General features: G+C 43.5%; 1 protein-coding gene across 12 annotated transcripts in view; it reads right to left on the reverse strand.

Moving 5' to 3' along the window:
* Positions 1-21,768, reverse strand: part of SYNCRIP (synaptotagmin binding cytoplasmic RNA interacting protein) — a 31,253-nt gene extending 9,485 nt beyond the window's left edge. For 7 of the 12 annotated variants that reach the window (XM_083177088.1, XM_083177087.1, XM_083177086.1 and 4 more), the window contains exons 1-9: positions 21,518-21,676; positions 20,359-20,518; positions 9,429-9,547; positions 8,884-8,991; positions 7,242-7,355; positions 6,976-7,152; positions 4,734-4,869; positions 2,393-2,598; positions 1,821-1,970 (exon numbers count right to left, since the gene is read on the reverse strand). In XM_083177088.1, the coding sequence (XP_083033214.1) occupies positions 1,821-1,970; positions 2,393-2,598; positions 4,734-4,869; positions 6,976-7,152; positions 7,242-7,355; positions 8,884-8,991; positions 9,429-9,547; positions 20,359-20,506 (1,158 nt within the window). In that variant the 5' untranslated portion in view covers positions 20,507-20,518; positions 21,518-21,676. Of the gene's footprint in view, positions 1-1,820; positions 1,971-2,392; positions 2,599-4,733; positions 4,870-6,975; positions 7,153-7,241; positions 7,356-8,883; positions 8,992-9,428; positions 9,548-20,358; positions 20,519-20,858; positions 21,106-21,517 lie in introns of those variants that run through there. The other 5 variants (XM_083177078.1, XM_083177081.1, XM_083177079.1 and 2 more) reach the window with 5 other exon arrangements.
* Between the last annotated feature and the right edge of the window lie 1,354 nt (positions 21,769-23,122).

The following is a 23,122-nucleotide window of genomic DNA, read 5'->3' on the forward strand; positions in this document are numbered from 1 at the left end:
TGTGTTTGATGTATATGTACATCATAAATGCAAGATACCTCAAGATACATCATTGAAATATTAAAATATTCCGAAATACGGAATAATCCGTTATCCAAAATTCTCCTGGTCCCGAGCATTTTGGATAAGGGATACTCAACCTGTACCTTTTAAATTCTCAAAAAAAAAAATGGAAATTAAACGAAGTATCATCAGTTTGTCACATAGGAAAAGAGGTGGCTGCTGCCTATGTGCTGCAGAGCAGACCACAAATAGCAGGGGGGGCAGGTAAATACAGTACATAAGCCATTTAGTACCTTTACGGTTTTAAAAACAAGTAATGGCTGTCTCCGGAGTTAAGCAGCACTGAGGCACAGCAGCCGCACCCCACTTCAGCTATTATTCCTGTATATGTACACACAGTGGGCTTCTGTGTAAACCAGCCAGTATGAGTCTGGGGGAGTGGGGGGGCTTATTCTGGAGCAACCGCTGAAGTTGGGGTGCAGCTGCTGCCACTTCACAGCGCTGCTTAGTCTCCCCAGGGACAGGCAGCCATTACAGCTTTTAAAACAGTAAAAAGGTACTTCAAGGCATATGTATTTACCTGCCCCGACTATTTGTAATCTGCTCGCCACCTATGGGGTCCGCACTAACAGACAGCAGCCGCGCCCACGGCAAATAAGTTTGATATTTTTGGAGATAATGTGAGCGGATCAAAGTGTTCTGCATAACAAAAAAGGACAGATTTAGCAGCATAAGAGGGATTCCTACACTACTTGTATAGCTTTTCATAAGACCACTCCAAAAAAAAAAAAACCTGATACTTGTGACTTATCTGGGCGCCCGATTTTCTTCATCGCACCGTCAAATCGCATCGCATGCGATGCGATTTGCCGCAATTTTAATATGTGAAGGCACCCAGATGCCTGTTTCATATGTGAAATGGCCCCCCAGACTCCATTTTTAATTGTATACCCACCCTGATGGCTAAATGCCCCCCATTGTTAACGCCACCCCACTATCAACGCCAACCCGAAGCGTGGCGAGCGGCGGCGGTACGCGTCCTCTGACCTTTTCATTATCCCTACTATCCACGTCGGCGTGGAGTTGCTTTTATATAGTGTGGCGAGCGCAGTGAGCCCGAAGCGTGGCGAGCGCAGCGAGCCCCGCGAGGGGCTCGCTGCGCTCGCCACACTATATAAAATCAACTCCACGCTGACGTGGATAGTGGGGGTATGAAAAGGTCAGAGGACGCGTACCGGCTCGCCACGCTTTGGGTTGGCGTTGATAGTGGGGTGGCTTTAACAATGGGGGTCATTTAGCCATCAGGGTGGGTATACAATTAAAAATGGGGTCTGGGGGGCCATTTCACATATGAAACAGGCATCTGGGTGCCTGTACATATTAAAATTGCATCAAATGCAATACAATAGCATACAATGCAACGCGATTTTCTCTTCAAGGGAATTTCAAGGAAAATCGCGTCAAATCGCATGCTTAGGGTACTGGCATACAATTTCAACATCGGGCGCCCAGATAAGTCACAAGTACCAAAAAATCAGCTAGCCTCAGGAATGCAAGGCTCATAGCATTTTAATTTTGAAGGATTCATCAGCATTATAATATGGAGACCATTCACAACAATAGAGCAGGTTCTATGTAAATTCAACAAGGGTAGTCCCATATCCTGATCATTCAAGAATTATCACTTTGACCAGTTTTAAGAAAGTTAAGTCTAGAGGTTAAAACACAAATGCAACAGGTTGTCACTCTGTTACATGACGGTACACTTTGTAAAAAATAAATACATTTTATACCCACTGAACTCTTAATGCATTTACCTTGACTGCTCCGACCCGATCATCAAAATGAATAAAAGCATAGTCTTTTAACTTCTTCACTCTCTCCAGTTTGCCAAAATTACCAAATGCCTTCTCTAAGATTTCTTCTGTAACTGTGTTTGCAAGGTTACGCACAAACAAAACCTTAACCTGAACAGGAAAAAAAAAAAAAAGGCACTTACTCTCAAACCATATTATTAGAATAAATATATTAATGTAAAGTTGGACATACACCTAAAGATATATTGTCCAATCTGGCTGGTTGGAAAAAAATCTGGTAATTTATGGGAGCAAATGAGTTCTGATTCTAAATGCTGGAAAAAACTGACAAAAACGATAATTCAGATATTAGCAGATTTTTGTTACAACCAGCCATGTGGACAATAAACCTTTAGATGTATGGTAAGCTTACATATTAAGGCTAATGCTGAGAAACTTAAAGCTGTATACAGGGTACATTTATTGTCATGGCCCAGACAACACCGACAATAAACTGCCATGTCAACTGCTATAGTCATCTGCACTGTGCCAGACTCTTGTTTATTAGGAGGATTTTGATGGAGGCGCATTACCTTTGCCATTACCTCTGGATCAGGATCTTCAATTGGGTCGGCCCATTCCACAGTCACAACATTACCCCATACTTTCACTTTGCCACTCATTAGCCGACGTCTGGCTTGAGCAGCAGTTTTATGATCTTCATATTCAAGAAAGCAGAAACCTCTATTCTTTTTCTTATCATCGGGCTGATGGTACAATATGACATCAGTAAGACCTTCTGTAAAATAATATACATGCAAAATTAGCCTCAAATGGATGAACAAAAACAGAAAAAGTCAAAACCAACTAGTTTATCCTTGTTAATCTATTCTCATGTAAAACTAGAGATTCATGCCAAATTGTACAGACAATTGCCCACACATCATACAATCTGCACTTATCCAGATTAATTCACCACACTATATGGGAGCTCCAAATCACGAATGCAGTGGTTCCCAAACTTTTTTGAATCACGGCCCCCTATAGTATCAGAATTTTTTCACAGCACCGTTAGGCCAAAAGTTTCTTTATCGAGAAATATAAAAAAATATATTCTATTAAGTTGATTGTGTTCATATCATACTTAATGTAATGATGTGGTGAGGCACATGATTGGCTTCTGTTTAACCACATACTTTATGATTGGCAGCCATCAGCACTGGTTTGCCTATTATTTTGACCATCATTAATTATAGTTGGTACTGGACCAATGACCCGAGGCATCCCTGCAAGCAGGGTTAAGGGATAACAAAAAGCATGCTTCTTGATAACGAGCTTGAGAAATTACAATCAATATTGATAGAAAAAGCTCACAATATTACCAGGATGGAAAGCAGATAGCAGGGTAAAGACTAAGAAAGGGAATAAATCATTAGGCTGGGCAAGCAGTATATTCCCTGGTAGCGAAATCCAGCTCCACTCAAAAGGGCAGGTGGATGAAGGCCTTCTCTCTATTCCATCTCTAGTTCAGCCACTGTGTTGCTCTGCTCTCTACACTACCCTGATCATGCTCAGTGGTAGCAGGTTTTAGTTCCCAAGAGACACAATGACTAGTAACCCACCCTCCCCTCCTCCACCATCTCTAACCATGTTTTGGTGTCTGATGGAGGAGTGGGTCTCATAGCTGCCCATGTCCTTCACTGCTGCTCAAACGCTCCTTTTGAAGAGAAAAACTTAAATAAGGTCAGTGACAATTCTAGTGCATTAATAGTTACACCTGCCACCCTGTTTTGTTTTTGTTTGTTTTTTTACAGTTACTATGGTGTTACAATTAGACCAATCTATTGCCCATCATTATGCAGGACTGGCAATTTATACGGGCCATTTTCCACGTCGCCATAAAAGCACTGCATTGATATTCTACTTTCCTTTATATGCATGTTATTTATAGTGTAATACACCTTCTAAAAATGTATGCAAGACTCCAGAGATAATTGTATCATTTAATTAGGTTTCTTTACAAATTGTGTTTAGCGTCTCATACATGGAAAATTCTATAGAAGAGGAAGTATACAAACTGTCCCCATTTCTAAGCGATCTGACTAGATTGCTTAGAAATTAAACACTGATTGCTCTGTGTGCGCACCCTATAAAATCGCCCACAATGACACAGTCTATCCTGCTTTCATCGCAGGGTTTTGCCTATAAGCAAAGGCAAACCCTACTCAGCAGATGCGCGCTGAGTGATCAGTGCTTAAGCACCTTGCTCACCATGGAGGCCCAGTGTGTGCGGGACATTAGAAAAGTGTTAACTTTTACCCTTTGAGTGCCAACAATACTGTGAGCGCTGCTAAAAATATCCACTAAAAAAGCTCACAGCGACTGTTTTTAGTATAAAAACAAATATTGCCAAGTCATTTAATTGAAGGTTAAATATTGCACCCAAAAAAAGAAGTCGCTGTGAATGGCGCTGGCATTTTTAATGGATATTTTGAGGATCTCTCACAGCAACGTTGGCACTCAAAAGGGTTAATATATATTTTTTGTTGGCAAGTTTCGCACCTATTTTAAAAATGGCCTTGGCACACAAAGGGTTTAAAAACAGCATGCAAAATACATTTATAAGACGAGGCATGGAAACCATATTATATGATACTTCTGTGTATTATTATAAAATAAGCTAAATACACCAAGAGTTTAAACACATTATGAGGCAGATGTATTAAGCCTGGTAAAGTGATCCAAAGGTGAAAAAAGGGGAAGTTGATAACGCTTCAGCCAATCAGTCGTTTGAAAGAGTGGATTGGCTGGTGCGTTATCACCTTCCACTTTTTTCACCGCTCTATCACCACTTGTTACCGGTGGATTTAACCACTTGATCCCTACCAGGCTTAATACATCTGCCCCTATGAAATACAAAAAAAATAAACTTACCTGTAACTTTGCTAAATTCTTCAACAATCTGTTCTTTTGTTTTACTTTTTGGAATAGATCCAACAAAGAGTCTATTATTAGCAACAGAGATGCATACTCCAATATGTTTTCCAGATCGAATCTCATGGTTATTGTACTATAGAAAAATAAATAAATATGAAGTATGATAATCCTGGACACAATGTTAAAATGGCTATACCAGTTTAGGTAATAAATACTACTTTGCTGCTACAGTGGCCACTCTCTATTTTACCAGCACAGAACAAAACCAAATCATGCATTATATTGTAGCAATTTTGTAACACCAGTCATAAAATGCTAGAGTGAGGGGTCAGTACCAGTCCCGCCAACCCCTACAGGTGAAACCTTACCCAGCATCTATGATAGTATATACTATAACCTACCAATTATTCAACCATTTCCGGCACCGTTTAAAGTAGTGTTCATGTTTACTGGCACTTTAAAGGTCTTCCAATAATGGAGAGAAATCAACAGAAAAGTATTGCAATGTCATGCATTTCTATATAACTACTAAGTATTATGGGACCTGCAGAGAAAATATACCCCAGCCTGTACCATGGACACCAGCCTGTACCATGGACAAAGCAATTACACCAAATTCTGTACGTGCACTCTGCAGGTCATTAAAAAAAGATTGAAATTTGACACATCAATCTAAATTTTTCCATTCTTTAGCTTTCCAGTGTGCATATTTGCATTAGTAAAAAGACACATTAATAAATTTGCCACTTAATATTCCCTGCAACCAGAGTTTGAAAGCTAGATAAATGCAGAAGGGCAGGAAACTACATACAAGGGATATGCAATAAGTTTATGGCTGTGCAGTGCACAGGTCTGGTTGTGATCTGAATTCTCTGACTGAAGTTCTTGTGAAATCCCCAGGCACAGAACTATGTATAAGCTGCACCACACCAAAGCATTTTCAATTCCTTCACAAACTCATTCTGGAGCTCAGAACCCATACACTTGTGAGATATTGAATGCAATCATTCAATTTCGACAACATCTGGCCAATAAATCAAATTATTCCATGTACTGTCCCCTAATCTTCTTTTGCAGGGTACCGCCTGCCCATTTTTAAAACCTCAAAATCCACCCTGCTCTTTTTGTGCGTGGTACTGTGTGCCCTTACACCGCGCTGACATGCCGCTGAGAACTTTCGGTGTATGCCATCATGTGTAATGGGCATTATGGAATGTGGTATAATGTGTAAGAGGCATTAAAGTGTGTGTCATAATGTATAATTGTCATTATGACAGAATATGGGATGGGCATAGCAGACTAAAACAATGTTTAATGGGCTTAATCCTAGTGCAGTGTGTAATATTTTTATGTTTGTTTTTTTTCTAATAAAAAAAAAAAAAAAATGCCCTGCCTGGTGGTCAGCACCCTGCCCTAAATAAATCCTACAGTTAATACTAGTATGCATTTCTAAAGGGACCATTCAACGCGATGCGTGGGCTTGCCGTCAAATGTCGCGTCGCTAGATCGTAATGTGGTATCGAATTGCAGGAGCGATCACATGTGGTTTTTAACCACATGCGATCGCTTGAATGCAAGCCACAGGTGGGAGTTGGAGGGGACGCTTTCAGAGGGCCGCCCAGTGTTTTAAATTTTTTAAATTCTGCCGCCAAACTGACCCCCGCCCGCTACTCCACTGCCCACCCTCTTCAAGCACCCAATGCGCCATTGCAAGATGGCATGCAACATTGGGTGCTGAATGGGGCAAGTTTTGCACTTCAATGTCGCATTGAATCCAGTCGCATAAGTGTATGGGTAGCATAAGACTAGGGAAAGTGAACAATGATTACAGATCACCTGCTTTAATGGCGCAGTAAAAACTGTGGCGAAAACCAATTCAATAGTTGCTCCATTTAGAGGCCTGTTAACAGTGGGGATAAAACTTCTCACCCGAGGTGTCAGAAGAAATGTGCACCAAGTTGGCACATTCGGAATCCAGAGTAGGACTTTAGCCTAGTACAGCTGTTTTATGTGGCAAAACCCTATCTGTTTGAGCATGACATGCATAGGTGTCCAAAAATATATAAACATTGACATCTTGGGCATCAAAATATCTTATTTAGACTGGAAATATAGATTCCCCAAAAATAACTGAATCAGTTCCCAGAAGTCCATAAAGAAAAAATATTTATGTCCTCTTTCTACCGCATAAACTTCATTCAGACCTTTTAAGAACCATATTTTAATAAAGTACACTTACCAACTTGACAGCCTCCTGAGCAGCCTCTTTCGTACAAAATGTGACAAAAGCATAGCCCCTATTTAAACCAGTTAAAGGATCCATCATTAAACGGAGATCCCAAATTGATCCAGCTTTTTCAAATAATGGAACAAGTTCATCTTCAAACAGGTCTCTAGGGATCTTACCTACAAATATCTAAAAAAAAAAAAAATGTGGAAATGAATGCTGGTTAAAAATGGATTCACAACAATAAACATTTACATAGACCACCTTTATATTTTTACCTCTGTGCCAACAGAAGGCTGCTGTGCTGAGTGGACTGTGCTTGGTGGTGGGCCGCCATATTTCCTTTGACCAGTTGTCACATCTAAAGTATAGCCTGTTCTTTCTAAGAGGGCCTAAAATAAATGAAAGTAGTGTTTATTATGTTTCTACCATCCAATGGTACAGAACTTAATTAATACATTAAACCTATGATTTCACTATTGAAATTATTATAACAAGTAGATTTAAACTTTTTTTTTTGCACTAAGGCAACCTATGGTTGAACAGTGTACCAAGGAATATGACTGAGTAACTAGATAAAAGATAGCACTTTCACAAAATTATAGAACAGTCAATATGTTTACATAAACGAAATGACCAACAGCTGAGACCACCAATTGTTTGTGGCCCTCAGATCACAGCTGACTATTAAATTCCTGGAAAAAAAAAAAACCTGCAATGAGGATTGCAGCATTTTTTTTTATTGTGTTGTGTTTTTTTACAAAAGGGTCTCCATCTTTACCGTAGAGAAAACTGAATTCATGCATTTGTAAATACAGCAAGACCAAATGCTTTTTTATGACTTTTTAAAAAACGCTATCCCCTCAATAAAAAAGGTACTAAAATCAATAGTATGATTTAACCAAATGCAGAAAAGTGATCAATTCCAGTGAAAGTAATTTAATCATTCCTATTGTACCTCATGGTAAAATATCTTCAAGAGAGTACAATAAGGTAAGACATTTTAAAGTCTCACTTATTCCAATTGTCATGAGCTCATCTGGTATTAAATACTAGGTTTAAATGACCTCACTGGACATAGATAAATAGATCTCTAATTAACCTTTATATGCTACAAAAAGTAGCTGCTCACCCTACTCTATGTTCTGGGAAAATCCTGATTCCCCAAAACGCCTTGCCGCTTTGACAGCCGCACTTGCTATTTCCACCTCGCTTTTTAGAAACAGCGAGGTGGAAATGGTGAGTGCACATGAGTGGGTTAAATACTGAGGGTGGGCTATGGCACCAAGCACTGCTCGCTAAAACCGTATTGAATATATCCCAAAGTCTTTATGCCAATAACTACCTTTGCTACTCTGTATAAATCTATATTTCTCCCCTTTTATGGTTTGTCAGAACTCATTCCCATGTGTAAACAGATATCCCTGTATTGGCATACTTTGTACAAATCTTAGATCTTATTTTGATGGGTTATAGTTACCTATGATTCATGTGATGCAATAGTGCAATTTATTCTGCTATGATTAGGACTATTTATTATTGCAAATCTCTATCTCAATGTTCTCATTCTTTCCTTTTGTAATCTTTTTTTTAAAAATCAATAAAAATTCCTAAAGTGATCATTCAGACCTAGGACTAAGACATTAAAAATAATAAAAAAAAAAAACTCCAGAAAAATCCCGTAGGGGATACTCAAACTTTATTAGGAGAGAGTAAACTACAAATCAACTATTTGCTCCCAGACAGATTGGACTGAAAATTTTTCAGGGGTGTACACAGCTATAGTGTGCCTTAAGGGCTGAGGTGGAAATAATACCTCCTGATCTTGGGCAAAACAGGACAAAGGTGTTACTACTGCTGAAATAAATCAATCAGTTCAAAATCACATCCATGAATGGTAATGGCGGAAACAAAACACACCTTAATTTTGGATTCATCTGGTCCTTTGCTAGAATCCGCAACTTTGGTCCCTTGTTTCTCTCTCTGCCTGTAGGTCTTCATGACTCCACATAAAAAGGCACTTTTATTCTACACATGGAAAGAAAGTAACATGTTCAAAACCAAAAAAAAATAAAAAAAGACACACAAGGCAAAAATCACAAAATAGCTGTAGCCTATTTCCAGCTAAATATTTCATTAAGTATTTAAAACTTCTTTCTCTGCGGTTCCAAATCCTTAACCCCCAATGCAGAATACATGTATGTATCATATTTAATAAAAAAAAAAAAAAAAAAACACACCACAAGATTGACAGTTTGAGTTTTAAATAAATTACCTATATTAAATTTTGCAGGATTTTAAAATGATGTTGTAGGAACCAGACAGGTCCACAGTCAACAGAACAACACTTAAGCCACAATGTAGAAAGTGTTGCGCAATTAAATACTAGTGGTTTACAGGTACTATTCAGAGATTGTACATGTAGAAGAACAAATATTTAATGTATATGATAATGCCACATTTACCTGTACATGCGAGAGGTCACTGTCCTTAAACTGCTGAAGCACAGCTAATGCACCTTCTTCATTGAATTCCTTCAAAGCTTCAATAGCTCTTTCATCTAGATCACTATGTGCAACTAAACCTGTAAGATTAATGCAACAGTTACAATATAGGACAGTAAATAACATGTATATAAAAAAAATGTAAGTTCAGTCAGAAGTTTATTCTCTAGCGCTCATATCACTTCTGTGCACATTAGAATTTTTTTTCTTTTTTACAAATGGTAATAATTTACATTAAATTTACATATACTCTGGGTGATACTGAATTGGCCAGTACTATTCAATTAGCAGAGATTGCCCCACACTTTATTCCCTGATGTTGGACTGAACCTTGCAGCTTCATGAACTGCGAGGTAAAGTCTGCAAGAAAGCAGCAAAATTGGTGTTCACATGTGGAAAACACATTGGTTACCAGTTTTCTCCCCAGAAAATTTTTCAAGCGGGGTGGCACCAAGAACTAGCCAGGAGAGTATCTTCTCAATAAAAAAATGAAATAAAAAGTTGGGTGCTGCACTGTCAGAGGGGCATGTAATAATATAATAATGCCCATTACATATACTACAAGCCAAAATGACTATTACACATTATGACACTACATGCTATGGGTTGCAAGCTCGATGGAGGGAGGCATTACCCCTCCGACTCAGTGCCGGAGAGAGGGAGCCCTGGCCAGTTAAGATGGGAGACACTGCACCGGAGAGGAGCAGCCCCGGAGCGGTGAGAGGGAGCTAGGCAGAGCAGTGAACAATCCTCCCTGTAGGTAGCGCTACATACAAGGAACTATTTGGTGGCTCCCTCAGGTGGAGATGGCTGCCGGGACCCAGGTACATGCCACACACACACACACTAATGGTGCTTTCCTCTCTCACTTCAACAGCCTGGTATCACCACCTCACAGGGCTTGCTGACTGCTACTCTTAGAAGGAATTCTGGTTACAACTGACAGTATGCGGGGACAGTGGAACACCCACTGCTGGGGACGGGGAGCGCAGATGGACACTGCCTACGGGGCTGACGCAGCTGCCCAAGGAGACCGGTGCAGAGCACACCACACTAACTAAATTGCACCACTCTGCCTGGCTAAGGGAATGCTGAGTGGCAGGGTGTGTCTTGCCAGGCGGAGCGCCCGAAAAAACAGCACTGGGGAGAACACTAGCTTGCAGTTAGTGAAGAATCCATGAGTTTCCGCATCGCAATACACAAGTTTGGGTGCAGGGTAAAAGGCTATGCAGCAGGATTTTAAGCTGACAATTGATCATAGTCCACAAATAAGAATGCTTATTGTTCCCTCTAGGCCAGGGGTTCCCAATCTTTTTTGAATCACGGCACCCTAGAGTATCAGAATTTTTCCACGGCACCCCTAGGTGTAGAAAAATAAATATACAATGAAGTAGATTGTGTTTGTATGTGATACTTTGGTTCAGTTATGTGGTAAAGGGCAAGATTTGGTTCTGATTGTACACATATTTATGATTGGCAGCCACCAGCACTGGTTTTGGACATAAATAATTGATCATAAATAATTGGAATTGGTCTTGGACCACCAACCCGGGGCACCCCTGCAAGTGTCCCGAGGCACCCCAGGGAGCCACGGCACACAGTTTGGGAACCACTGCTCTAGGCTGTTTAGCGGGGCGCTGCGCCCTGCCCGATTTTTAAAGGGCAAAATGCGCAGGGCCCCGCTAAAAGAGCCTGGTGCCTGCCCAGACTGTGTGCACGGGGAAGCCCAGCGCCACCGTAGATGGCGATGCCCGGCGCTTCCCTAGGAGCACAGCAACTTCGGCAGGGCTGGACCCACCCCCTTTAGTGACGGCACCGGCCAGGCCTGCACCTTTTCATGATGTCTCAGGCCCGGGCATACCCCTTTTGTGACGTCGCAGGCCCGGGACCGCCCACAACTGAATTCGGCGGGCCCGTGCAGAGGCGCCCTGCCCGCACAAAATCCTAGAGTGAACACTAAATGCTCACTCCATCTGTGGGGATCCACGACGACTAGTGTGCCTGCATGTCAGCGTGTGCACAGAATATACACTTGTCATTGTGTTCATGCTCCCACAAATGAGCAGCACGTGGGTGAGATTAACTTCCAATGTTATGTAAACTGTACAAAGCTCATCCCCCGTGGGGGTGTCCCGGTTTGTCGATAAAGGCTGTGAACTGTCATGATTACGGACAAATCCCGACAATCCACGTCCATATAAGTGGACATGCCCCCTTTCCGCTGATCGCAAAAAGGGACATTGAATCCCACCTGGCGATATACTGTTGAACTAAACAAAAACTGGCCAGAATCACTGCTTTTGGGATGGATCTACAGTCGTGACCCGGGATTGAATACTTTGGCCTTTATTTCAGGTTAAAGTGGCCAGCTTTATTTTTTATTAAAACTTTAAAAGATACGAGACTGAACAACCAGTAACAGGGTTAATCAGTTGTTCAATCAATAAATGCAGCTCTTCCAGCTGTTTAGTTACTACTGTACGTTGACACAACACTGTACTGTACTTACAGATGGGGCAGGTCCCATCTTTGCAGGGGATGGCAATGGCGACGCCAGCCGCCATCCCCCGCCAGCGCCATAGCTATAGAGAGAAGGGGACGCACGAGAGGCGTGCACGTCCCCTTCCGACGGCGCTTCCACCAGGTCACCGCCGGCGGGTACCTGGGGTGCCCGCTGCCTGCCCGCACCTCCCCTAACTCTGTCCGTCTCCCTGAAGCGGAGACGGACAGGGTTCCCGTCGCCCCGCCGACGGAGATTGAGACGCACAAGCGTCTCAGTCAGATGGTGAGGCAGGCCGCTGGCGGATCGCCAGCGCTGACGTTCTGGCGATTCGCCAGCAAAGAAGAGGCCTGCCCCATCTGTACTTTAGGCCCCAAACATTATGCCAAGGAGTCAGCCCCGACTTCCCCCAGCAGCTCCATGGGAGAGCTCAATAAGATTTGGCACTTGATGTGCCATTTTTGTACATGTGATAAATCGGTTGCTGCACCCCGCATTGGATGCAATACATTGTGGGTGCTTAGAACCCACATGCCGCTGCCAACTGCACGTAAGTTATCTTATGTGCAGCCAGTCTGACCTCAGACCCCTATCCAATGCGCATGGGACCGCATACAGAGGTCATACACTTGCTATTTAGGTCAATGTCACACGATTTCTCGGCCCAATCGGCAGAAAAATCAGGCCCAAATCAAGAAGTTTATGGGAGCCTTAATCAAACTGCCTTTAAAGACCGTAAAAGAATCAAGAATGATTTGAAACACAGACACAAGGTAGCTAAAGTATGAATTGTATTATTATAATACAGTAATTACATTTACATTTTATGCTGTCAATAATTATGGTTGTTTCCAAAAAGTAATTGTAAAATTCATGTACAAGTATATGCGAGGTGCAATTTAAATACAGGTGATACATCACACAAATTTATAGTAGCTTAAATTGTATTCTTTCATACGAACCACCGTGGGCCTGGACAAATACAATGCATTTAGACCACAAATTCTTTATGTGCATACACAGTGCGATTTTGGTTTACAATTTTGACTATATAGTCAAAACCGCAGGGTATAGCCTGGAACATGTAACTATCAACCATTTGTTTCCAAATACGGGAAAGCAGATAATAGCCATTCAGACCAAAAGTTTTAAAGCCATTTGAATTACAATATTATCTAAACAATTGTTTAGATTCTTTTATCTAGCATTTGGAGGCAAATAGTTGATTGTCAGATTTTTGTTTCCATCAGACAGATTGGACCTTGGGGGAAGATGTATGAGGCAGTGATAAGGGAGAAGTGATAAAGTGCCTGGTACTTTATCACCGGCCAATCAGCTCCTGACTGTTAAGTTACAGGCTTGGTTTAAAAAGGGACAGGTCAGGAGCTGATTGGCTGTTCATATTGTTTAATTGATTATCCCCTACATCAGAACACAAATCAGTATATAACAAACATAAGCTGGCTATGCTATATAACAGAACTGACGGGCAGATATTAAGGGGGGTATTCAATCTTCGGGTCACGGCAGACGAGCTTGCTCGCCTGCCGTGACCCAGTCCCGTTCTCGGTCAGCTTGACCGAGAACATGCAGGCGGGATTCAATGTCCCGCCTGCAACGGGACGAGAAGGGGGCGTGGCCGCGAGTTGCGGCCGGGAAGTGACGAGATGCAGCTGGCAGCTCGTCACTTCCCGGCTGTTCTCGGCAGAACGAGCCCGACAGCTAGAGATGTCGGGCTCGTTCTGCCAGGAAACCCTGTTCAATGCTGTCGGGGAAGACAGCATTGAATAGGGCCCGTCGAGCATCTCCCCCACGGGAGATGCTCGACGGCGATTGAATATCCCCCTAAGTGCGGTAACTGTCATTTTTCAAACCCAGTCTGTAACTTTACAGTTAGGTGCTGATTGGCTGGTGCAATATCACTGGTCAGTTTATCAATTCGCCAGGATTAATAAATCTGACCCAGAAAAAAAATTAACTATTTCCTCAAGGTTTGATTAAGTTCAAAGAAAAACCAATCGCCTTATTCAATTAGCCATGAAAAGACAGTTATGTGGTTAAAAACCGCCCACAATTTTACCATGAATCTTGAACACAAATACAGATTTGCGATAGTTTTACCACAAATTTCAATTCACCACCCCTGAGCAGAAGGGAAGTTGAAAAAAAAATCCCTATCTTCAGTTAATGTTGGGATTTGCTTCAGAACTCCAGATTTACCTTTTTCCCACATGTCACAGGGTCAGAGTTTCCAGAGGTGGAGATGGCCTGACTTTTTTTTTAAAGCGGCATTCATTTACAAAGCAAAACCACACAAATGATTGCCGCTTTAAAAAAAATAATAATAATAGTTTATGATCATTATTGGGTGGTATTCTACTATTGTTTTTATGGCACCACTAATTAATAGGTTCTTGAAAAAGCAATTCAATCTTTACTCCATAGGGGCACTAATTTTTAGAAAGCAGCCTTATGGAGGTGGCAAATATAAATGTAGTGGTTTTGGTGAACTAACCGGGACATTAGACCACTGTACAGCAATTTAAGTCTGCTATGATTAAGGACTACCCAGAGGGGCTTCAAATAGGCAGGAGGTGACTCACCACACAGAAAAGAACACACCCATCGCAAACTTAAGGTTGCTTCAATTGTTTGAACTAGCTGTCACCTAAATGATTTTGGTCGAGATGCTTAAATGGATTATTAGATTTTAGGGCAGTGTCCTGACGGAGGAAGGCACATTTTAGATAAAGATACAGTTGGTAGTCATCAGGCAAACCACAGCACAGCATAGCAGTTTTTATAAGCATGCCCTTAGTATATTATACACCCCCACATACATATAAAATATATTTAAGGATCCCCCCCCCCATATAAAAAGACATTCACAGTCTACAGCTGTGTACACCTGAAGAATTTTATCATTACATTTCTCAGACTACATCACATCTCCCTGTATTAGGATGGCCTGAGTTTTTTCACAAATGGGCATTTTGCTACTGCGCATGAGCAAATATTCCCAGAATCCTCTACTTTGGACACAGTTACATACTCATACATAAGTACATGACAAGACAATTGTGAATCCAGGTGGAGACTGGGTGGTAACCAAAAGGAAATTCAAAAAAAGAGGCCGTGTTGTGGATGAGCTTGTGAAGGCCCTCTCTTGTAATGACACCGCATCAATTTGCTGACAGTTACAGAATTCTATTTGTGTGACCCAAGTTTTGTGCAAGCAACTGATGTTTGCCAATGTTGTAGTGTGCGCAGACCATCCAACAGATCTGTTCAATACTCAAGACAAGGTGGTAGAGTCCATCTCCCGCTCATACACAAAACTGCCTAAAATAGCGTTTGTATATTTTAGCACTTGAACATGCATAAAACATTAGCGTACAAGTCAGAATTTAGACCCACAGTGTAATATCCTCAACCTGGACATTCTTTGGGGTCTCTATCTATGACACCTCAGTATTTTCCACAACAGCCGCACAGCTATTGCAATACTTACACAGAAATACACAGTACACAAAGCGACAGATGAAAGAAAAGAGGCATCCAAGCCTAGATACCCAGCCTATAGGCAGATGACTGGTAGGCCGCCAGTGATGTGTTAGATTACCATAGACCTCCACCACTTGTTCCTTTACATAGTGGGAGAGATAGTGCACAGCAATGATCCTGCAGCAGCGAAAGCAGTGAGGATTTCTTTGCAAAATAAAATGACAGGCAGAGATTGATTGTGGAAGGCAAAAAGTGTGGCGACCATTTTGGAGGCTGTGTCACAGCCTTAAAGTGCAATATTGTCAGAAGTTACAATGGCTCAAGCATCTTCATTCCAACAGCAATGCTGTTTGACCATAGCGTAACATGTTTAATTATCGACCGTTGTGCATTCAACTTATGCATCGTCATAGACATGCAGTGACAGACACTTGTATATTTCCACACAACCGATGTGTTTTAAATTGCATACATTTCTGAATAAGGCCAAGCGTCTGGAAACCAAGTTGTGGCTAGGCAATGTACCATTTGCTCAACCCATCTTGTGTTGCAACAATTGAATACGCTCCTGGACACTTTAGATGGGAGCTAATTTTCTTAAACAACTGAATAAACCATGTGTGTCCTTGTGACAGGTAAGTGCAAGCACACAGTGCAAGACCACAATTTGGCAGGGGACATCGGAACATTAAAACAAGAGCTTGGCACCCTGCTGCCAACACTACACATACAGTAAGGTATCCACAAACTTATGGATTTTAATTTGTAGTCTGTACAAAAAACTGCAAGTTTCTATGCCATTATTTGCATTTCCACACCATAAACAACACAATAGGAAGCGGACCACCAATTAAATTGACCCAAATTTATTGCTGCTACTTCCAAAAGCAGTGGGATTAGCCTGCAGTGCGAGAAGTCCTGTTTGGCGCACTTCACAAATTTCAGCTCATCATCTCAGGAAGCTGCGAACTGAAAGTGTCCCCCCATGGCTATTCACACCCAAACAGAGCAACCGCTGAACTGCTCTGCAGGGCATCATATAGTGGCAGCCCCAGGGTAACTCAGCTGAATTACTATAATGTGTTTACATGCATTATACAGGAGAGGATACAACCAATCACTGCTTTATGCTCAACTCTAAAGATTTCATGAATTACAGACAGAAATCATACCATGGAAGAAATTGAGAAGTTAGACACCATGCTTATGGCTACCATTTTCGGTTACAGAATATAGGCTTAGATAAGTACTATGCAATGCCTATGAATTGGTTTGCAATGATCACATCTAGGATGAAACCAATCTCCCCATGTTAACACAAATAGAACACCATTGTGTTATTGTTAACATAGGTGACTCATAACCAGGCAATAAGAATGCCCTGGCTATATATCAGTCCAACTACTAGGGTATTATTAGCAAATAATGCCCCAATCCGAGGGGCATTACCAATACTATCTAAACCCAGATACATTAGCCAGATCCAACAACAGCTGCTCTCCTGACCACCCTAAAACCTCCAGCAACCACTCACTGCCACCTCAGTCTGTACAGAAACTAAATACTTTATCAGCTGCAAGTGCAGAGGCACAGTTGCTAGTGAATCTATCTGGATGCTTTCAGTGCACTACAGATGACTTATGGTAACAGTGCTCCGACTTTCATTCAGAAGGAAGGTCTGTAAGTCAGCTTTGATATATCCACACAATATGGTTTGGTACCGATAATCTCTTTATAGCAATTTACAGTAAACAATTTTATGCAAATCGAGCACCTGACCAGCTAAATCAGTTAGCCATTGTCGGCACTGAAAAAGCAGCAGTGGCTGATTTGCCTCTTAATCTAATTGAATTCCCCCCATAGTGTTATATCCCCTGTCTTTGAATTGAAATTTCAAGTAGTGTCACAGCAGCTTTAAACCCGGTTTACACCTAAGGTAGGACCCTGCATTTTGAAGCACAGCAATTGTTAACGATATGCCCCTTAAATGGGCAGGTGCTTATACACTGGACGACAAAATGAGTGATATCGTTTAGAAAGGCTAAAACGAGTGATATTGCTCAATTTATTGCTCCCAGTGTGTACGGGGCTTAATAAATTAACTACAGTACAAGACATTAGAAAGTAATGCCACCGGCAGTAGAGAACTAGCACTGCTCACCCCAATATGCCCTTCCCCAAGTGTTTGAATGAAGAGTTGTTCACACTTATGGCAGCAGTATGTATAAAACCCATTAAAACATTTTATTGCACAGGAGCGTGCATAACCCAGGATTTTAGGCAGGTAGAAATGCTCCCTGTAGAAATAACCCAGGTCGTGAGAACCGGCATTTCTACCCAGGTAGCGACCAGGGTTGAACACGTGTTCAACCTGGGTCACTGTAGTGTAAACGGGGTCGATGCGACCCAGGTCCCGTTCACTACAGTGCAAAAGCTGGCGCTGGGAGATGCTTTCATCTCGCTGTGTCCTCCCCGACCCCACCTCCCGATGACATCGCCCACCCGGCATTATGCCGGGTGGGGACTCTAGTGTGAATGGGTTTGCAAGCCGGGTCGCACCCAGGTACAAAATCCCGGGTGCAACCCGGCTTGCAGATGGAAAAGGGGTATAAGAAATATCGGCGTGGTATATGGTCCCGACAGTCATTAGCCTGACGTCGGGATCCGGACTGGCCGGACTCAGACAGTGGGGTGAGCGCAACAAAGCCCCTTTCGGGCTCGCCACGCTGCGGGCATGGTGGCTTGCTACCTATTCTATTCTCCCTCTATGGGGGTCGTGGACCCCCACGAGGGAGAATAGCCGGCGAGACCCAGAGTGTCGGGGTATTGACTGTCAGGAAACTGCCCAGCACCCGAAATATCTGTAGCATCCACACACTCGCAATGTGGTCCAAAAATCACAATACAGGTCGGGTATCCCGTATCCGGGCATCCCGTATCCGAATTATTCTAAAAACCGTGTTAATTTGTTCCCCCCCCCCCAACCCTTTTTTTAATACTTACCAAGTCCTCCGGCGTCCATAGCAGGCCTTCAGCATCCTCTCCGGCGTCTCCAGCGGTCCCAGGAGTGCTTTGCGCGAGTGCCGGTGACGTCACCGGCGCGCCTGGGAACTTGCGCAAAGCACTCCTGGGACCGCTGGAGACGCCGGAGACGGTGCTGGTGGCCTGCCGTGGACGCCGGAGGACTCCATGGACGCCGAGGGACCATCGGGGACCCACCAGGGGCAGGTAAGTATGGCTAAAAAAAAATTATTCCAAAAACCGGAATATTCCCTTATCCGGAATGCTCGTGGTCCCGAGCATTTCGGATAAGGGATACTCAACCTGTAATTATTTTAGCAGTCTAAAAGCACATAAAATTGTTCTGCAGCTGGGGAGAATATACAGAAGTGATATAAGGCATTCTTTAGCAATAAGCATACACCTATATTATACTGTTGCTACTGGTTGAATAGTTTACTCGCTTTAACAGTGTTTCCTAAATCTGGTCAACTGCAGTCCAGATACTAACATCATCCATGCATGAGCACAGCTAATGGTATCTCAAGTGGAGATACCCCTAATGTCTGGACTGTGAGTGGGCCATAAAGAATAGGTTTGAGAAAAGCTGGCCATACACTAGTGCAGTGGTTCCAAAACTTTTTAAAATCCTGGCACCATGGAAAAGTTTTTTTCACATCTCCCATTGACTTAAAGTTTCTCATATTTAAGTAAATTATGTTTATATCTCATTCATGGGGTCAGTTATTTGGTAATATACAGGATTTATTTTGGTTTGTCCAAATTTTCTTTTACATTGGCCATAAATAACTTGAATTGGTCTAGAGCACCAATCCAGGGCATCCCTGCAAATCCCCCAATGCACCCAGGGTGCCACAGCACACAGTTTGGGAACCACTGCAATAGTGCAATTTGGCCACTTTCCCCCTAATTCTGACAAATTTGACCAAGAAAAATCGACTGAAAAGTGTCCAAATCCTTTGGAATTCAATGCAATGTCCCCATATGCATGAGATTGGAGGTCAAAACTGCTACATAAAGTGAGGTATTCAATGCCGCAGCGAGCGGCCGGCGAGGGGGTTAAACAGCGAGGATTGCTGAAAACCAGCGATCCTCGCTGTTTAACCCCCGCGCCGGCCGCTCGCTCTATTCAACGTACTGGGGAAATCCTCGCCGCCACAGGACAGCGAGAATTCCCCAAAACAGCGAGACTCGCAGTTTTTAGCCGCGGGTCTCGCTGATTCTGGAGCCGCATCCGCCAATTTCCCCTCGCTCAAAAAATGGAGCGAGGGGGAATTGGCGGATGCGGAGGCTGTGTTGAATGCTGTCAGGGTGAGTGGTGACAGCGAGCAGGAAGCCCTGCTCGCTGTCACCACTCGCAAACAGCATTGAATACCTGCCAAAGAATCTGTCGGGACAGACAGCCTCCGGCAGTGGTCAAAAAGATCGCATGCGATATATCACATGAAAAACGGACTGCATGCAATATTTCTGATGTGATCCTGCCCCCGGTAAGCTCCAGGGCAGTTTAAGGTGACTAAAGACTGCCCTAAAACAAAACAATGATTCTTTAATATTCAGAATAAAGTGATTGAAAATATGAACTCTGACCTTAAGTGACCAAGAAAAGATAGTGCGCAATGTCAGTTCATGTATACTGATTGAGCTTAGTCCTTGCATAGAAAACCTCTTCAATGGTAGAGAGAATAGCAAAACACTGCAGAAGCAATGCATTGTAGACACCTCAAGCACTGAAGGGGTTGAAGACACCAAAATTATATCTGCAGTTCCCATGTTTTGGAAACCACAAAAAGTTGCTAATTTAGGCAGAATCCAATGAAGAAAATAAAGCCAAAATAGAAGTGTTTTGCAAGAACCAAGTCTTACCTGAAATGTAAATTTCATCTAGTTTTTCAGCAACTTTCTGTGGTAAACCAGCATCGAGCAAAGTCTGCAAATGCTCTGATGGGACTACTGCAGCATAAGTATCCATGGACTCTTCTGTACCATTCCCATTTACATGTTCAGCGGCCATATCTCCAGATATCTGTACAAATGCAATAATCGTCATAATTAAGCGATATGACTGGCATTGGCAACTAAATGTGCATGCATAATAGGGCACATTAGCGTCTATACACAATGAATTTGCAATGCACTTTTTTTTTCGTTTTTAAGAAATTGAAATTCATCTGATTTGCGAAAATCTGACTACAAACACACCAGAAGCATCAGTCCAAGCCTTACATATCTGGCAAATGGCACTGCAAGATAGTATTACACACAATGCAGCACAGCTGCTCATCCCTACACAGTTTTATTGTTTCTTTATGCACTATAGCACCTTGCATACAACTTCTTATAATAGTTACAGCAGCCTCCCACACCTATTACTGTGCACTACAAGACGCAGCACAGGAGCACGTTCCAGAACAGAACATGCGATGACAGGCACAGCGTCCTATTACACCCATCACATCGCACATACGCGGCTTCCCGCCTGCACGGCTCTATGTGCTCACTGAGGGAACAAAGCGCCTCTGCCTTCTCCCCACCCACAGGACGGTGCTCCTAGGCCGCCGGGCGCCCGCTGCAGACACGTGCTCTCACCACCCGACGGCGGCAGGAGGCCGCGCGCGCACACAACGCCCGGGAGGAAGGGAGGTGCGGGTAGCCGGGCGGTGCTCCCAGAGGTGACCATTCTGCAACACGGCCTACTAGGGGCGCGGGGAGAGCCTGACACGAGCTGTCACCCTGGTGAGCATCTCAGTGACAGCGCCCGCTTCCCACCGCAGCACTGCCCCGGATCGCCACGCTGCCTAGGCCGCAGCACCCTCCCCGAGCCCGTCCCTCCTCTCCTACACAAGCACGTTGCCCGCGGCGTGTCCGAACCTTTGTGCCCCGTGGCTTATTCAGCCCGGGCCTCCCCGCCCCCCGCACACTCGCCGCCAACGTGCTGCTGCTACTGGAATCCATTTTCCACAGACGCCGGCTCCGGGCACCAAGGCAGCGTGACAGGGCTGCGCGCACAGCGCCGGGCGCTCACCTCTCCCGATCCGGGCGGGGGCTGGCGGTGTCCGGGCTGCCTGCTCTGCTCTCCGCTGTCAGAGTGTCGGACTAACGGGCCAATCGTGTAGTACCTGCAGCTTCTTGTCCGGTGGAGTGTGGCTGTTGTAAAATGGCGGCCGAGAGAGCCGAGCTCACGCCGCTGGCAGCCAGTCCCCACCCCTCCGCCGTGCCCGCGCACCCACCACGGGACCGCGCACTTAGGGAAAGAGTGTCATTCATCTCCGGGGTTTCCCGGGCAACCCCTGCCTGGTCCGACTGTCACTCCTGCGAAAGGGCCGTGTAATAACCCTGCGAATCCGCCCAGGAAACCCCGGTGATGCAGCATCATTGATGGCAGCAGCACCCACCCGCTACCCGGGCCGGCGCGCTCTCGCTGCGTGGCATGCTGCCGCCGGGGGCACTGCAGGGAGGGGAGAGGCTGCTGCTGGCTGCATGTGGGGCTCTGTGTGACTGACTGGCGCAAGCCGCTGGGTTTGAAATCCGGTGTATTCGTGTTGGGGCTGAGTGCGCTCCTACGGCTTGTGTGCATTGTTCTTTGCGTAATAGCCAGGCGTCTCCCTGACAGGCCTGGAGCTGGCACACGCCTTCCTTACGCTAGTGGTGTGCCGGTGACCTGCTCCGTGAGAGGGGCACAGGTGGCTACTGACTGGATTGAAGTGTATGGGGTGCGGGGGTACACGGGCTCTAAAATGAGGAAACTTTGGAGGCAATGTCAAAATTAGCGTGCGGCATGGCAAGGCCTGCCAACGTGTTTGTGCCCGTCCTGGGCACCGGCATGCATTGTTTTTTTTACTTTTTTTTTAATTTATGAAGAAGCTTTATATGTATAGAGGCGAAAACATAATACTCGTTAAAGACAATTGTACTGTGTTGCAGCACAGCTAAAGTAAACCAAAACAATATCATCATGCATACTTTATAGCCCACTCCACACACATGCTCTCGAAATTATACACTAGAAATCATGCTATGCACTTCTTTTAAAACTTAAATACAACAGTTATTAAGTCTGTGGGTGTGGTGTCTTGGCTAAACATGTTTAAAATATTAGGAGCTACAAGAAAAATATGTGCTGAGCCACACTTTTTCTTCAGGAGGGTGTGAACAGAAATAATGGGCACCCTATCTGGTCAACAATTAAGATGCTCAATTGAATGCAAGGTAATATGAGATTATACATTGCCCTCTTTTATGGTTAGGGCTTTAATTATGGAAAAACAAGCCAAACCAAAAAAAGGGGGGAGTGCGGAAGGAGAAAACAACAGAAGGGAAAAAAACATAATTATTTAGAGGGATATAGCTAGAACCTAAAAATATGTACATTAAGTTATTACAATGAAGTTATTAAAAAAAATAATGGTAGTACATACATAGTGCAAACAAAAAATCAATTGACAGATCTACATATGGGGATGTCCAAAGATATTTGAAAGGATCTATACATTCATATAACTCTATCTATATATCTACACACACATGGGCCCTTATTCAGGTCTGATCGCAGTACAAATTTGTTTGGAAAATGGGCAAAACCATGTGCACTGCAGGTGGGGCAGATGTAAAATGTGCAGAGAGAGTTAAA

The sequence above is a fragment of the Crinia signifera genome, chromosome 3 (assembly GCF_055691185.1).
Source record: "Crinia signifera chromosome 3, ASM5569118v1, whole genome shotgun sequence".
Taxonomy (NCBI): domain Eukaryota; kingdom Metazoa; phylum Chordata; class Amphibia; order Anura; family Myobatrachidae; genus Crinia; species Crinia signifera.